Source organism: Lontra canadensis, unplaced genomic scaffold (genome assembly GCF_010015895.1).
Source record: "Lontra canadensis isolate GAN:19392208 unplaced genomic scaffold, GSC_riverotter_1.0 scaffold84, whole genome shotgun sequence".
Taxonomy (NCBI): domain Eukaryota; kingdom Metazoa; phylum Chordata; class Mammalia; order Carnivora; family Mustelidae; genus Lontra; species Lontra canadensis.
Window position 1 is genome coordinate 3,666,602 of NW_022631078.1, and position 18,363 is coordinate 3,684,964.

Here is an 18,363-nt window from a genome sequence, read left to right on the forward strand (position 1 = left end):
CTGTGCGCGCTAGCTCACCCAGCCTTCCCGGCGGCTCCAGGCGGTGGTTACTGGGACCTCCTCTCTATACAGAAGGAAGCCAAAGACCCGAGAGGTCAAGGCACTTGGCCAAGGCCACACAGCTAGGAAGAGAGGGGCTGATCCTTCTGCTCGACTGCAGGGGCACACGGGCTGTCCGGCACTGTGGGAAGGGTCCACATCTTCCCATCCCCGGCTGGTCTCCTTCCTGACCCCCACCCCCAGTCTGGGACCTTGTCACTTCTTCTTCCCTTTTTTTTTTTTTTTTTAAAGATTTTATTTATTTATTTGACTGAGAAAGAGATCACAAGTAGGCAGAGAGGCAGGCAGAGAGACGGGGGAAGCAGGCTCCCCGCTGAGCAGGGAGCCCCATGTGGGGCTCGATCCCAGGACCCTGAGATCATGACCTGAGCCGAAGGCAGAGGCTTAACCCACTGAGCCACCCAGGCACTCCCCTTGTCACTTCTTCGTACTGGTGTCTGGAATGGCCTCCTGCACCTGTCCTTCTGCTCCAGCAGAGCAGGGTCCTGGTCTGTCTGCCGGGGGCTGAGCACCTGCCACACACTGGGGATTCAGACCCAGCACTGGCGGACGTCCCTGTTTCCAGGGGGAAAGGCAGGAAGAGGGGCGAGAAACCCCGTTCTGGGCCAGTGCAGACCTGCTGCCTCCTCTCCCCATATCCCGGCCTCTGGGCTTGCCCCTCCTGCCATGAGCCCGGGCAGCCACAGGGGCCGGCTGCCGACAGAGCTGCGTTCTCCCACCTTCTGCCGCCGGACCTTGCGTCTGCTTGATGAACGGTGTGATGGCCATGGTGGCTGGGGACAGCATGCGTCCCAGGCCGTGTCTCCCTGATCCCCCCCCCCAGGATCGGCCCTGCCCTGAGCCTGGGGTGCGGGGGCCGGCAGATGTGGGGACTTCTCTGAAGATGCAGAAGGAAAGAGAGGGAGAGATGGGGAGGAGCGGGAAGGCGGTGGAGTGGAGGCAGCCAGAAGGACGGCGAGGGGCAGCGGAGGCCAGCCGGGAGGATGGGGGCCTCAGGAGCTCAGCTCCCCTGCGGTGCGTGATTTACCGCGGAGTAAATGCTAGAACAGACTGGGCTGGAAAGCCTCTCCATGCCAGGTCGGTGCCGCAAAGAAAACCGTATCTGCTAGGACTCTGGGAACAAAGACTCCACGTAAACATCTCCCGAGGTGTGGAATCTCTGGGTGACTCAAGGACCGCACATCCAGACAGCAGAGTTGTGAAACCGAATGCCTGAGCGGGCTAGTCGGCCGTCTCCTGCGCCGACGACAGCGGGAGGCGGTCTCAGAGCGTGAGTCACCAGCAGCAGCACCCAGGAAAATACCCAGGTCACCCCAATTACAGCATTATCGATCGCTGCCATCGCTCGGGAACCCAACCCAATGAAACTGGAGAAAACGCCAGCTGGGCCGGGCTGGGCCGGGAGGAATCCAGGCCTTGGCGCAGTTGGCCTTCCTGGAGGCAGCCTCCGCGGTCATGCCAAGCCACAGCCCTGTGTGGTCGAAGTGTGCGGAGGTACCGGCCCCCTTCCACAGACGTGGGCACCAAGGCCTGCCGTGCCAGGGCCCCTCCCCCAGCTTGAGCCCAGGGTAGAGAACCCAGACCGAGGAAGGCTGTTGGGGCGAGGCAATGGGCTCGGGGGACCAAGGGCAGGCAGGGGTGGGGGCGAGGGGAAGGAGAGCGTCGAGCTGTCCCTGGAGTGGTTTCCGCTCACAGAGTCTGTCGTGCGTGGGCACGGACATGTCAGCCACCACACTTGCTTTATCTCGAGCTCGACCAAGTAGATGCCCAGAAACCAAAGCTCAAAGAACGCATCGCTTGCCCAGGGCCCCTCGGCTAACAAGCGGCTGCACGGGGTTAAACCCAGCCCTACCTGCCCCCAAGTCCACGCTCTTTCCACGGGGACCCTCTGCCTCTCCGTTCCCCTCGTGTGCAGGTGGACGGAGGAGGTGAAGGACCTCTGTCCCATCTCCATGGAGCAGGTGTGCACGCAAGTGTGGCCGTGCCCACCAGCGAGGACGTGCATGGCCGCGTGTCCCTGTGGGGCCTCCCCACCACCCCCTGCCTGGCCCGGCCTCAGCAGAGTGGGGAGGCCAGCTCCCGGCGGCCCACCCACGAGCCGGTAGCTCCCCATGCTCTTAATCAGTAAGATATGTTTCTGGAATAAAAACCACATCAGCATTTTTATTTTCAAGTTCAGACAAGGTTTTTTTTTTTTTTTTCTTCCCAATTTTCCCTTCACATGGGTGAGGCTAATCCTCTCGCCTTGACTGACAGGTCTTTAGACTCAGCCGTACATGGAGAGAAGCAGAGAATCAAGGACAACAGCACTGGGGAGACTTTTCTTCGCCGCGTTTTGCAGATTTCAGAAAGCCCACAACCCGTAATTACCGATGCGAGATGTTGAAAAAGTGACACCAGACCGGTGGCTGGGCCGTCCTGGCAAACGTGGGGAGTGCCACGGGGAGTGCCACAGGAGGGCTCTTGTCCTCACCTTGTTTATCCCACAGATTCTGTCCTTTCCTCCTGAGGATCTGCCCTGGGGGGTGGGTGGCATGGCCCACAGGTAGACACTCCAGCCTGGGGGGTGGGGAGGGGCAAAGTTCGGAGGGAAGGGGACCAGGAAGAGAAGAGGGGGGAGGGCCCAGGTAGGAGCCAGAGCTCTTGGAAAAAACACTTAAATCCAGGAAAATGCAGAGTAGGCAAGAGCCTCTCTGTCAGGAGTGGGGAGGCTTCTCCATAGCTATGGAGTAAACAGTAGAACTTTCCATGCCCCTTCTTAGTGTTTTCCAGAGTATACTCAGACCCAGCCTCTGTCCTGGAATTGAACTGACCTTGAGTTAATAAAAGGGGTGTGGCAGTGGGGGGCCAAATCCTGGGTGTGTGTTTGGGAAGGTCTCCAACATTTAAGCCAAGCCCCAAAGGCCCAGTCATATTTTACCTAGTGAGGAAGGGGTGGGAGATGGTAGCAGGGAGAGCTAGGAGCAAGGCTCGTTCCCAGGTGTGACTCTGTGGGGTCCTTCTGGCATTCTCAACGGGGTCATTCTCCACTGTGGAGCCTGGTCCAGGCACTGCTGGACATCTGATACCCCAGCCCCGGCCCTCTAAATGTCGGTGATGGGGACAGAGTCTGGGAGTGTGACAACTCACACTTCCACACATTCCTAAATGCCCCCTGGTGGGGGCAAGGGGTACTGCCTCCAGAGAGGGACAGGTAGAAACCAGGTGTGCGGCCACTCCAGTGTGGGGGGTTGGGGCGGAGTGGAGAAGGACCGGGTTGGAGATGAGGGGCCTCCGGGGTCCAGCTGCCTTGAATGTCATCCTGGGGAGTCAGCCCTGAAGAAGTTCGGGGAGTGGAAGGACATGGCAGACTTGTGCTGTAGAAAGGTCACGGTTGCCAGGTGAGGCGTGCTTTCAAGGGCATTAAGACTGGAGGCAGAGGCCTGGGATTTTCTTTGTGGAAAGAGTAATCGCAAATTCAATTTCTTTAATAGATATAGAGTTATCTGAATCTTCTTGTTCCTTTTGTGTCCATTTTGAAAGTCTGTGTCTTTCACAGAAATAATTTTGGTAGAACGTTGTCATATTCTCATTTTCCTTTAGTGTCTGTAGGATTTGTAGTGATGTCCCATCCTTCATTCCTCATAATTTGTGGGTTTTTCCCTCCTGAGCAGTCTCACTGGGGATTCAGAAATATTGTCAATCTTTTCAAAGAACCAGCTTTTGATTTTATTGATTTTCTCTACTATTCGCCAGTTTTCTATGTCATTGGCTCGTGCTTTTATCAGTACTGTTTACGTCTTTCTAGTTAGTGGTTCATGGGCTCTTCTTTTTCTAGCTTGTGGTGGAAACTTAGGTGATTGATTTTAAACTCTTCTTCTAATAAAGCATTTTAAAGCCCTACATATCCCTTAAACATTGCTTTACATGCATTTCAAGAATTTTCATGTATTTGTGTTTTCCTTATCATTCAGATGAATCTTTTAAATTTAATAATTTCCTTTTTGGCCCACTGGTTACTTAGAAGTGTACTTCTTAACTTCCAAATGTTCAGATATTTTCCAGATTTTTGTTATAGATTTTAATTTAATTCTGTCATGGTCAGTTCTTAATTCAGTATACGAAAGCATGCATGTTCTGTATAATTTCAAGCATTAAAATGGGGCATTTGGATAGAATTCTGTGTGAAAATCAAAGGAAATGCAGAAGGAAAAGTTAGAATAAAATTTCCAGGCATTTTTAAAACAAGCATGTTCATTTTTAAGATGGATTATGATGGGGGCCCCATTTTTTGATATTTCAATTCTACTCAAATTACTGAAAGGAGTGATAATATTTTAAAGTAGCTCTACTACTTATGGCAAATGATATTATGTCTAGCTATAAAGACCAAAGATTAAAAACTTAAGTACCAACTTGAAATGTTGGTATCGTTTTTTTTATTCTGAGGTTCTTTTAGGAAGATGTGAACAAAAAGTTTGAAGACAACTAGATTAAATAATGAATAAAAGGAACTTGGAATAGGAGGTTTCCTTTTTCTTTAAAACGGGTGCTACTTGAGCCTGCTAGAAAGGGTACAGGAGCGAGGAGGCCCCTGCGCGTGGGGACAGGGCAGTCTGGAAAGGCAGGTCAGTATCGGCAGAGTGCAGGTGTGTGAAAGGCACAGGGGCTCTGCTGGCCATTTCGAGACTCCTGTGCCCTGCTGTTTCCTAACGGTGTCAGGTTCACCTCCCTCCCCTGGTGCCTATTCTGAGTCCCACTCACCAAACACTCTAGGGCAGAGCTGCCTACCCCGGGGAGTACTGGAAGGTGCGGATTAAGGTGGACCCAAGTCCTTGAAGACTTCCTGGAGGAGGAGAGCGTTATGGTGGAGCCTGAAGGGATGACAAGTATTTAGAACAGGGAGAGGAAGGACTGGCACCGATCCTGTGGAAGGAAGCAGGGCGGGGCTGGAGCCAAGGCCGAGTCCAGCCCGGGCTCTGCCTTCCACTGCCAGGGCACCGCTCTCTTTGGGGTCTACTCCCCCACCCCCCGGGGGCCCCAGCAGAACAGCTGCCACCGCCGAGCATCAACGAAGAGCCGCTTACCGAAACCAGAGGGCTGATCCTCACCTTAATTCTTGCTTGCTGGAGAAGGGGTGGACACCGGTGCTCAGAGACGCCCAGCAGCACGCCGAGCTCACAGCACTGGGACTGGGGCCGGAGTCTGCAGCTCTCCGCTCTGCCAGGCGGGCTCTTGCCTGGCCTGTTTTTGCCTCGTCCAACATGCCTGCAGCCTCCAGAGGAAGACTCTACTGCTGGGGGCTCCCCGTCATCTCAGGCCACAGCCCGAAGTCCTTAGGCACGCAGGTGACCCTTCAGCACGAGGTGGCCGTTGTCTCTTGCCCCAGGCTGATGTCCACACCGGCTCCCTGCCTGGAATGCCCTCCCGGCCGTCCTGACCTGTGTGAGCTGCGGCTGGGAAGACTGAGACCCTCCAGCCCCCAGGGCTGTGGCTTTTTCGCTTACAGGTCTTCTTCCCCACGGGATACCGGGCGCTGAGGGCCACGGTGAGATCATCTGCTTGATTCAGCCTTCAGTGCCGCGAGCGCTGCGGTGCGGCATTCATTCGCTAGGGCTGCCGCAGACTGGCTCCGACAACAGCAATCCACCCTCTCGCGGTTCCCGGGGCCGGAAGCCAGAGATCAAGGTGCGGGCGGCTGGTCTCCTCTGAGGCCTCTCGCCTTGGCTTGAAGGTGACCCCCCTTTTGCTGATTTTTGTGTGAGTCCGTCTGTGCACACACACTCCTGCTGTCTCTCTGTAGCCAAATTTCTTCTTAGACATCAGATTGGATTCAAGTTCACCCTAACAGCCTCATTCTAATCACCTCTTTAAAGAGCCCTATCTCCAAATACAGTCACATTCTAAGGTCCTGGGGTTAGTGCTTCAATACATGAGTATGGGCAGGGGAACGTGATTTGCCTCTAAAAGCGTTGGATACACAGGGGACATTAGACAGACACAGCTCCTGCTCTCACTGGCCCCATAGTGCAGAAGGCCAGAGAAGCCACCCGCTGACAGTCCCCTTCCCCGACGACCCCGCTGCAGCTGCTCCTCTGGCTACCCTCCTCCCGAGTCAGTGCTCCATCCCCACATGACCCTTGCACCCCCTCGGACTCCCAGGACCCTAGAAGGTGTGATGGTTCATTTTCTGCATCAACTTGGCCAGGCCAAAGGGGCTCAGACATTTGTTCAAACAGGATTCCAGGTGTGGCTGGTGGGGTGGCGACTGTGGACGAGATCTGGGTTTGCATCGGTGGTCGGGGTGAAGCCGATGGCTCTCCCCAGCTGATTGGCCCAATCCATTCAGCGGAAGGCCCGAAGACAGCAAAAAGGCGGACCTGCCTGAGAAAGGGCGGGGGGGGGGGTTCTCCTCCTGCCTGACAGCCTGGAGCTGGGACTTCTGCTTTCTTCCTGCTTTTGGACTCTCTCGGAAACAGTGGCTCTTCCTGGGGCTTGAAGACTTTTGGACTCAGACTGGGATGACACCGTCGGCTCTCCCGGGTCTCCCCCTTGCTGACGGTGGACCCTGGGACTCATCCGCTTCCAAAAATCACACGTACCGGGCATTGGTGGTTCAGTGGTAGAATTCTCGCCTGCCAAAAATCACACGTGCCAATGCCTGAGAATAACCCTTTCTATCTATACCTACACGTGCTGTGGCCTCTGTTCCTCAGGGAACCCAAATACAGAGGTCTGTGCGGACCTCACCCTTTTACAAACAGGGAAACTGAGGCTCACAGGGACCTACAAACAGCTTACACACACACTTGAGACAAGGCCTTGCAAAGTCCCCTTTCCTGCCTGCGGGACCGCACCAGGGAGACTCTGTGATCGCAGCTGCCTAGGATCCTGGTCTGACTGAAATACAGAGAGGCCGTCGAGGCCTCCCCTACTAACGATGTGCTCGTGTGACCTTGCCCAGTAGGGAGTAGGACACCCCAGGGCCTTCGAGAAGCTGCTCTGGCCTTCACAGCCCCTCCCCTCTCGGCTCTGCTCCCTGGCGTCTCTTTCATTCTCTACTGGATGGGGCTCTGGACCGTTGCCTTCCCCTCCTGTTTCCTGCACGCTCAGCTCCGGAATCCGGTGACAGGTTGGCTGCATCCAGTCTGACCCCTGGCGCTCTCTCTGGGCAAACTTCTGCACGAAGCGTCAGGCTTTCTCAGTCTGTGGATGCTCGAGCCACAAAACATCTGCCCCAACAGCCCGGGGCCAGCACGAGGCGGGGGGCTGGCGACGCGAGAGGGTGAGACCGTGTCCCTGCCTTCCCGACAGCCACGCGAGGCTCCACGACCACACCTCCATGGTGGCAGATGCTGCTGACTGTCCCCACGACCCGCTGTCCCTCCTTCCTGCGGTCAGGGACACTTGCATTCTGAGTGGGCCAATCACCACCCAACCAGAGACTATGCAGTCCGGTTTCACTTGGGAATACGTGTGGCCATGGGGCGAAATTTTCGCCCAGAGAACGTGATTGAAAGAGACGCAGGCCAAGTTCAGACCACCTCCTTCAAAGGAGACCGCCTGCCCGTCCGCCTCTGCTTCCTCCCAAAGGCAGGAAAATCGGCACAACAGGCCACCCAACTTCACTGCACGCAAAGGGGACACCGCAGGAGACGGCAGAACGACAGGACGGGGAGGAGCCAGGCCCCTGTTGACCCTGAGAGCTCGGGGTACCCAGCGCCACCCGCCCGTCTGCCTCTCCGAACACACCGGACGCTATTACGCCAGAAGTAAGCTTCCTTCCTGCCGGGTCTCTGTATTTAAGGTCTTTGGGGAGAGCAGCTCAACCTGCACCCGGGTGGCAATCTTGGTTAGGTGTGACACAGGAAACCCAGACAGACAGAGACATAACATTGAAGCATACAACGCCAGGCATTCTCACAAACTGAACACACCCGCGTGACCACCACTGCTCTCCTCCGCAAAGGGAACCACTACCCTTCCTCCCACAGTTTAAACTGCTTACGAACATCATGGGAACAGTCATACGGTTGTCATTTGGGCGTAGCTGCTCCCTGGCGAGTGTGGCCGCCGGACCCTACACTCTGAATGTACCACGACCTTAGTCCTTGTGCCACTGGTGGCTCGGGACCTTCCCCGGTCCTGGCTCTCACAAGTCCAACGCCGGTCTGGACATTGACATCTCCTCTGTCTTTGGGCTCACCCACACATACTTCTGTTAGGTATGAACCTTGCAGTGGAAATGCTGGTCACACGATATGCTAATCTTCCAAGGTTAGCAGAAAACACCAAATTGTTTCCCGAAGTGGTTATAGGGTTGTGCCAATTTCCACTTCCACCAGCCGTGTTTGAGAGTTCTGTCTGCTCCACATCCTCACCGACAAACACATGGTATTGTTAGTCTTTTTATTTTTAGCCATCCTGGTGGGTAGTGGCAGCATTTCACTGTGGCTTTAATTTGCATTTCTTTGATTACTAATGAGGTTGCGTACCTTGGTATGTTTGGCGAAAAGCTATCTCCCGTGTGCAGTGCCTGTTGTAGTTTTGGGCCCATTTTGGACAACGTTGTGAGACGTAGTTCTCGATCTATCTGGGACATGAACCCTTTGTCAATTATATGCTTCAAGACTCCTCTCCCATTGCCTTTTCACCCATTGTGACGTAATGTTTAAGGCAGTCCATTTTAACAGCTTGCACAACATAGTTAGGAAATCAGACCCTATCTGTTGTGAGACTTGTTTCCTAGAAGTTTTAGCATTTTGCTTTTCCTGTTCACACTAGCAATCCATCTGGGAATTGATATTCACTTATGGTACAAGGTAAGGGTCAAGTTTCCTTGGCTCTCTACAGATACTCAGTGGCCCGTGCCCGATTGGTTGAGATCACCCTTGCCCCATGCTCTGCCATGCCTTGAGAAAAAAATACATCAAGTGTCCATAGATGATAATCTGGTTTTGGACTCTGTTCTGCTGCTAAACTTGCTTTTCACAGTTCCGAGAACCATTCTTCTTTCAAAGCGTATTGGCTATTCTTGGCTCTTTCCATTTCCGCGTACACTTTAGAATTTATTTAAACATTTTATTTTCTAAATCTTCATTCCTGGTGTGTAGAAACTCAATGAACCTCCATATATTACCCTTGTATTCAGTAACCTGGCTAGACTCATGAATCACGCTAACGTTTCAGGCGCAGACCTTTTCTACATGAGGTGCACGAACCACCCCAATGCCTGCTTGAGGTCTTTCCCGATCACAACACTTCAGTCTGGTTTTTTGATCTATCTCTGGCTATTTCACCGTTCCAACAGAAAAGTAAACCTAAGTGGTGAATTGTGACTAATCTTGCCTTATTCTTAATGTCGAAGGGAAAAATTCCAGCATTTCTTCACAAAGTGCAGGACTTGCTGTAGGAGTTTTTGTACAGTCTTAATCATAGTATCTCCATTTGCTATTTATTAATATCATGATTGGTTGTTGTATTTTTACTGACTTACTTTTTCTGCAGGGATTGATCGTGATTTTAATGTTTACATTGTGATGTTTATTGACATTTAAAAAAATGTTACACCAATCCTGCATTCCTAAAATAGTTTGTTAATAATGTGATTAGGCTGTCTGGGTCCACGTGCATGCCCAAGATTGGGCTTCACTTTTCCTTTCTTCTGATAAACCTTTCAGGTGTTAGTCTCAAGGTTATGCTGCCCTCGGAAAGTGCATTGTGACGTGTTCCTGCTCTTTTCTGTTAGAGTTTGTGTGTGATTGGCAGTATTTCTTCCTAAAATGCTTTAAATGTTTTAAAGATTAAATATTTAAATATTTAAAATACTTTAAGACATATCTCATTGTTTTGCTTTTTTTTTTTTAAAGGAGTTTGTTCATGTCATCCATAAGTTCAAATTTATTAGATAAAATAGTCACAGTATTCTTCTATGGACTTTCAGCATTCACACAATCCACGGTGGCACAGTTTTATCATTAATGCATTTTTAAATTCTTTTAACTGTTTTTACTTATTTGACTAAGAGAGACACAGCGAGAGGGAACATAATCAGGGGGAGTGGGAGAGAGGGAGAAGCAAGTTTCCCACCGAGCAGGGAGCCTGACCCTGAGATCATGACCTGAGCCAAAGGCAGACACTTAACCAACTGAGCCACCCAGGTGCCCCAAATGCATTTTTTTAAGAATCAATTTTTGGCTTTATCTTTGCTGTTTCTTTTTTAATTTTTAAAATTATTGTGGTTGTTTCCTGTTTAATTATGTTCTGCTCTTACGTTTATTACTTATTTTTTCCCCTTATTGTGCATTTAAGTCATGTTCATTCTACTGAAGGATGTTTAGGGGATCAATTCTCCGCCTTCTTTTCTCACATGTGCATTTAAGGTAGCAAATCTCCAACTAAGTAGCTTTAATTGCAGCTCACAAACTTCATATACAGTATTTTTTAAAAATATTTATTTGAGAGAGAGGGAGAGCAAGGGCACACACGAGCGGTGGAGAGGCAGGGGCAGGAGAGGGAGAGAATCTCAAGCAGACTCCATGTTGACCACAGAGCCAGATGCGGGGCTCGATCCCACAACACTGAGATCATGACCTGAGCTGAAACCAAGAGTTGGGACACTTAACAGACTGAGACACCCAGGCACCCCCTATATGTTAGTATTTTCATTAACGTTCACTTAAAAATACTTTTTCATTTCTTAGTTCTGACCCTTAGGTATTTGAGAAATGTATTATTTAGTTTCTAAAATAGTGGGAATTTTCTAGTTATTTGATATGCAGCTTAACTGTTCTAGGGTCAGAACATATTCTGTATGATTTTAATCCTTTGAAATTTGTTGGTATTTGTCCTATGGTACAGCAAAATGGCAGATCTGGTAAGTGGTTCCACATGTATTTTGAAAGTATGTGTACTCTACAGTTGCTGGGTGAGATGTTTTATGGAAACCAAATAGGGTCGACCCTACTAATTGAATTGCTTGAAACTTAGTATTTTTACGGGTTCTTTTTGTCTGCTTATTTTGCCATTTGCTGAGAGAGGACAGACCACTGCACGTTGACCATATGACTCCAACCCCTTCTGCAGACTGGGCAGAACACCCACAGGCGGTTGTCACTAGACACTGGCTGGGAGCAGGTGATGGCCACTGCAAAGGGAGAAGGGGGAGGGGAGGGGAGAGGTGGGAGGGAGGGAGGGAGGGAGAGAGACAGATGCAATCACCACTTGGCTGACTGAAGGAAAGAACCACCCATCCAGGCGAAGTGGTGTTCACGTTAACTTTCTTTTGCTACTGCCTTCTTGAGGATACTTCAAGCTTAAGGTTTAGTTTTGACTTTCAAGTTTTATTCCCAAGAAGTAAAACCTCCATTCCCTTTCTTCTTAGACTATACATGTGGATGTCAGACCTTGTCACTGTACCCTGTGTCTCTTACCCCATCTTCTGTACTTTCCACCATTTTGTCCCTTAGTGGTTCATTTTGGGTATTTGCAACTGCTTGGTCTTCCATGTACAATTTCTCTCTTTTGTGACTAAAACCACCTACTGATTCCTTAATTTTAGTTATATTTTCTCTGGTTCATGAATTTTTGTAAGTCCCTTTCATACTCTGTCCTATCTTTTGCTGACATGTTCGATGTCAATCTTCAATCTCCTCTTTCATCTCTGTGAACACTGAACAAGGTTGTTTTAAATGTTTGCTCACTGTCATCTTGGAGCCCTTCTGTGTTCACTTCTATTACTTATGCTTTCTCTTAATTTTCGTATCAGTTGTCTTGTCACCTCGTATTATTTCTGATTGAGTGCCAGAAAACATACATGGAAAATTATACCAATAATTTGAGATCAAAGGTGGTATCTCTTTCCAGAGAGGACTTCTGTTGCCAGGTACCTGGGATAGCAGTAATCCAGGCTGACTGAAGCCACCGCACACCAGGTTACTGAAATTCAATTTCTGGGGCTGAAAATATTTTAAACTGAGAGTCGTCCCGAGTTATTTATGGTTCATGATCACTCTTCTGATACAGCCCTTCGGGGTCCTGACCTAAAGAAACAGAGGTTTACCAGGCAACAGTCCCCATCACCTTGGCTCCTAAATGCTCTGAGAAGCTCCAGTCTCTTTTTCTCTCTGAAACGACAAAACCTCTAGAGGAAAAAGCAGCCCAAACACCAGGCTCATCTCCTAGCCTCTGGCTATTCCTGGGTCCTGGCCCTGTAATTTTTCACTGTGTCTTGTTAGTTCCCAGGTACCTTCAAACAGTAGTTTAAAAATATTTTGGCTGGCTTTTTAGTCATCTTCAGGGAGGCTGGTCAGAACCATCATGGATTTTGGAGCGCCCTCTCTTTTCTAACATAAATAATTCTCTAAGAAAATCTCCTCTAGCTCCCCAACCTATCTTCCTTCCTTGACCTCCCACAATACACACCCTACAATGCAATCAAAGCCCTAGCACCAAGATGTTCACAACAGCATTTATAATGATGAGAAACAGGATACAAAATGCCTAATGATAAGAGGATGGTTCAGTCCACGATGCAATATTCTGATGATGCAGTCAGTGAAACTCTTTTAGGGTTGTTAGCGTACAGACATATCTGAAGCTATAATGTTAAATGTAGGCTTCTATGTAGGCTTAAAATGTGGGCTACACGTTGGAGGCGGCCCTCTTGTCTACATACTCCCGCACGAGACAACCCCCTTTATCTCCATGCCTTCAAGCATCATCTATGTGACTCCAAACATGGATTCCCAGCACTGACTGTCTTCTGGGCTCCCGTCTTGTATACCCAATTACTTTCCAAAGTCATCTCCATTGGGAGGTCTTAAAAGCATCTCAAACTTCATTTGCCCTAAGGAGACTCTCGATTCTCTCTGTCCGTTCACATCAAACTTTTCTACTTCGGGGAACATACAATCGTCTACCCAGCTGCTCAACAAAAAATTTAAGAGTTATTCTTGTTCATTTCATCGAGCCCATCCCCAAAAATCCATCAGCAAGTCCTATGAACTTCAAGATACACACCACATGTAAACCTGTCTCCCCACAGCCACCAACCCCCATGTGTCTAAGTCACCATCACCAGTAGCTCCATAAATGATGTCTCAGCTTCTGTTCTCTTTCCACCGCAATTCATCTGCCACACAGCCACAGGAGTGGTCACCGAAAAACGCAATGTAGATCTCATTCCTATGCTGAGTGCCACTTAGTGCCTTTCCAACACATTTCAGTTAAGTGAAATGCCCCCAGGGCCTCCAAGACCCTGCATGATCGGACTCGGGCTTACCCCGTCTGACCAAGTCTCCCTCACGCCACATCTCCCCGCTCACCAGGCACTGGCCCCACTGGCCCGGCCACCCTCCTGGCCACTGACCACGTGAAGCTTGCCACCTCGGGGCTTTTGTGCTCGGTGTCTCACTATGAACGCTCTGCCCCAGCTCTCCGCACAGGTCAGACATGATCGTCTCAGAGAGGACACCCCACTTACCATCCATATCGTCACCTTGTTTTCTTCACGGCCTCACTACAGTACGGGATGCCCTTGTTCTTACCTACCTGTTCCCATGTGTTAATTTTCTGTCATTCTCATCAGAACAGAAGCTTCTCGAGAGCATAGGCTGTGTCTGCCTTCTCTACTGCTGGGCCCCCAGTGCCTGCCTGGGACGATGGAGGCCCTGGGCAGTTAAGCAACTTGCTCAGGACCACACAGCTGGCAGTCTGTGGAGGTGAGGTTTAAACTCGCGATTTCCTAACTGCAAACCCACGTGCTTCCCAGGGAGCTCCCCTTGCTCTACGTCCTGAGCCACAGTCCAGGCACTTCTGCTAGATTTACTTTCCGTGCTCCTGGGAAAGAAGCCGTAATTTCCTCCTCACTCATACCCTCCTAATTAACCACAGCAGTTAATCACCACATATTTACTGCTGTGTGGCCTTGGGCCTTAACCCCTGCAACTCAACTTCCTCATCCATGAAATGGGATTATTCCTAAAACACGCTGTGTCATTGCTCTGAAGGTTAAACGATTATTATTTTCCAAGTGCTGAGAACCCTGCCCGGTACACAGAACACATCACACAAGTATTTGCTCAAGAAATAAATGGCATTTGTGTGTCCGGCACCGTGGGGACGGGGGCAGCGGGAGACAAGGTGAGGTTTCCACGTGCTTCCATCAGACACACTCACAGTGGAGGTGGGAGGGGCCCGGAGACGCAGGTCCAGCAGGGAGAGTAGCGGGCAGTAAGGAATGCTTGTGACGTGACAGGTACTGTGAGCACGTTCACCAACTTTTACTCTCAGACACAACTAGGTGTTGGTGCTACTGTGAGCGCCATTTTACTGGTTGAGCAAGCGCAGGTGCAGAGCTTATGGAGTCTGCCCGGAGCTGCACGGGCGAGAAACGGGGGCCGCAACCCAAGCGCTCACTTCCATTTATGCCTTTCGACCACCGTAGTGCTCTACACCGTGCCAGAAAACCTCATGTAAGCGCCCACTGAACGGACGGATGTAAAATGAGCAGGACACACTGTGCATAAAGGAAGAACTTATGTTATACTGTTGAAACAAAAAGAAACATTTAATGTAATGTTTCTAATTAAAGGTTTCGATTGGAGCAACAATGAATGATGACCAAAACCTTCAAAAAGTCATTTCTGCTGACATAACCGGTTGTGATGAGGAAAAGTCCAGGGAGTGGGCTAACACTATCACCACTAGAGGTACGGAAAAGACTTACCTTTAACATTTATGTAGGTTATAGATGGTAAATTAAATTCGATTTGATATAAAAAAAAATTCCAAGTAAGTATATATAAGAAGTTATATATTTATATATATATATATATTTATATATATATATAGGAAGGAAAAAAATAGATATTCTAGCATACAAATGCAAGGGGAAAAAAAGGGAATTTTGAAAACAAGGTTTTTAACTGATTTCTCACACACAGGCCACTGTGGCTGGAATTATCAGGACCGCGGACAGCACCGAAAGTGCCCTTTGGTGGGGGGCAGGAGGGAGCCAACCTCCAAAGGACTGGGTTTGTAGGAGACTCTGAATATTAGGGTTCCTCGTCCACTTAGCCACATTTTACAGTTCTGTCTCAATTTTACTGACTCGCACGTAAAGACCGGCCCCTACGTGCAGAACCTGCTGACAAGGGCGGACGCATTTTCACGCCTCCCTCCTGCAGTGACTGCCATTTCCACTAACAGGTCTTTGTTTATTCATTCGAGGATGGAAATGAAAGGAGAGTGATGACATTTCAATAACATTTAAATCCCAGATGTTGGTAAAAGAACAGGATATTAATGCCTTCAGTAGATAATGGGTGTAAGACACACACACACACACACATACACACACGCACACACAAATAACATGTTAATTTTTTATTTAAAATGTACTAATTGTAGCTCAAGTGACCGCAACCACTTCTCTATGTTCAATTTTGCAAAATGGGCATCTTTTAGTCGTTTCCAAGCTCTGTGGCTAGATTCAAAAGTTACTGAACAAAAATGTATCTCTTTATCAGCTTCTCAAAAAACCTCATTAACAACCCTATGAGGTGTATTCATAGGGACATACACACATATATATATAAAATACAGACAAATTATAATAGCATATTACTAAAATGGTGAAAGTAAGTATTTTTGAAATATTAACATCCCTTGTTAATGCATTAAAAACCATTCTGCAAATACTTAGGACTCAGTATCAAGCAGAACAGCCTTCCCCCACTTTCTTTGATAATGGAACAGGCTACAAAATTGCACAGCTTTGTTAGTTTGCTCTTGGAAGCAATAATACGGCCACGGAACTTGCTGCGACCATTCTGTTCCTTTACAAATGCCGTTAGGCTGGCCTGCCTTCCTTTCTTCTTCTTCTAAATGACTGATTGAGCTGGTGATTTAATCCTCTGCAGCAAGCATGTAAGACGAGGCTCTCAGAATGGCCAAGCCCCGGGCAGAGGACAGGGAAGCTGCCGGTCTTGCTGGAGGCTTAGCCAGCCAGGGCATCCAAGCAGCCACAATGCAGCCGTCAGCATGTTTTCACTATGCAAGTCCCACATTTCCCAGTTAGAAAACACACAGCCATTACCCCTTTCTGTGTTCCCACACAAGGCTCTCTTTTGTTTATTTGTGTTTGTTATCATATGGCTTATACCGACATGTTTGCTTGATTCCACTGGTGTGCACACATCCATTGAGAGGCGAAGAAAAAGAAGTGTCTATTGCAAACCTGTTAAAAGGAAAAAGGGACTCCCACTGTTTTTTTTCCTCTGGTGGGGGCCCCTCTGTTTAGAGGACAGGATGTTAACGCTTTGCGTCCCGGGAAAGAATGACTTCTTCGCGCACTTTAAATTTTTCAAAGGCTTCTTTACTGATAGAATGTCATAAATGAGAGGGAAAAAAAATGTTATTCACAGATGACCATAATTCTAGAAGCTGACGTTTTTTCGGACATAGAGAGTACGTTAGCACAGGGGACCACTTTTATTTCATTCTGAACATACCTGAGCTGTTTTTACAAAAGCAATTTAAAGTACGACTACAAAAAACGGCGGAAGCACTTTACTCTGGAACGATCAGTATTTCGGTTAACGCTTCTGGCGGAATCTTTTCATTTTGGAAAATTCAACAGGAACTATGCAAAATCTCTAGAGAGCTTACAGTAACGGGCTGTCCAGGAATGTTCATACATGACCTCCCCTCCTAGAGCTTTTGTTGCTTACATCAATGACCTAAATTTCCAGTGCTCGTTTAATCCAGCTCCAGCTCTGAGTACGTATTTGGTGGGGGAGATAGAAAGAGATGGAAATAGAAAGATACAGGGTCAAATCTGCTCCCGCTCCCCAAAGCTACTTTTGCAATTCCACAAAGCGGAGCCGTGACCGGACCTGGAGTGGCGTGCTTCAGGAGACCGTGTCCTTGAAAGTGAACAGGACCAGGAATCTCTTTAATCCTGTGGTCCTGTGCACAGAGACCCCTTCACCGACGCACGCATCCCCCTGGGAGCACAATGGTCCAGGAGGTCTCTTCCCGGGTGATTTGGAAAGAGAAGAGTTAATGGCCCGCACACTCTCCCCACTCTCTCCCCAGGGCCAGGCTCAGTGACAAGCACAGCCCAGTCCCTAAAATGAAGAGCGAGCTTCTCTATTCTTCAGCATCTCTCGAATTAATTAGCTGGAAATGAGTCTTGTCAATGTTTTGGAAAGGGAGGAAGGGTGAAAAGAGACTGCTAGAATTAATCACAGTGAGAAACTACTTCAACTGCCTGCCAGAGTGCGGAGAACCCAACAGGCAGAGAAGAAAAGGAACCGGGCTGATTCGCCATCTGAAGGAACAAATGGAATCCGATCAAACGCTCCAGGCTTTGCCAAATAAGGGACGCACCCTCCCTCGAGAAGAAGAATTTATTATCTGTTGCCACAGTAAGTACAATGTATTACTGAAACGCACACTGTATCCATGGGGACAAAGGCAAACCAGACAGTTTCTAAAGCAAAGAAACAACAGAATACTCAGGTACTTTCACTTTCGAGCTTACCCACATCGAACTCTATTATCTAAAGGAGTCACGTGTTCCTGAATTTACACTTAATAAATCTTCAAACACTTGCGATTTCACATACTGCAGAAGATGGAAAATCCAGGAAACAGATTCCAAAAATTCAGGTATTTTGATGGAGAGCTCATTCACTAAGAAGAACAAAAAAGAAACAAAATGACAGATATAACAGATCTATTTTTAAGAGTCATCCAAGGCGGGTGGGGGAAACAGCAGATTTTGGTCAAGAGCTGAGAGAGAAACCTGGAACAACTCACCCAGCATTCTACGGGGAGATGCCTGTTCTTTTCATAGTAGCCATCTCTGCACTAGAAAATCCAGAAACTTCAACCATGTAAAAATTCTGATATTATTTTTCTATTTCCCCCCTAAAATGAGTTTGAACTTTTCAGACAACGGCAGCATAAAGCCAGGACAACTACCCCAAAACCCCCAAATTACTGGCAACTAAATTTCAGGCTTTTTTGGCCATTTTAGAAAGTAAAGTGCTCCCAGTCATATTCTCAGGAAGAACCTGTCACAGGGGGCACCTGGGTGGCTCAGTGGGTTAAAGCCTCTGCCTTCGGCTCAGGTCATGATCCCAGGGTCCTGGGATTGAGCCCCATGTCGGGCTCTCTGCTCATCGGGGAGCCTGCTTCCTCCTCTCTCTCTGCCTACGTCGCTGCCTACCTATGATCTCTGTCTGTGAAATGAACAAATAAAATCTTTGGGGGGGAAAAAAACCTGTCACAGGCCGAGGGGATAGGGTGCTGGGA

General features: G+C 48.8%; 1 protein-coding gene across 1 annotated transcript in view; it reads right to left on the reverse strand.

Annotated features, from left to right (window-relative positions):
* Positions 1 to 16,509: 16,509 nt before the first annotated feature.
* Positions 16,510 to 18,363, reverse strand: part of ATXN10 (ataxin 10) — a 160,330-nt gene continuing 158,476 nt past the window's right edge. Inside the window, exon 12 of the mRNA XM_032882778.1 lies at positions 16,510 to 17,739. Coding sequence (XP_032738669.1) covers positions 17,737 to 17,739 — 3 coding nt within the window. The 3' untranslated portion in view covers positions 16,510 to 17,736. The remainder of the gene's footprint in view (positions 17,740 to 18,363) is intronic.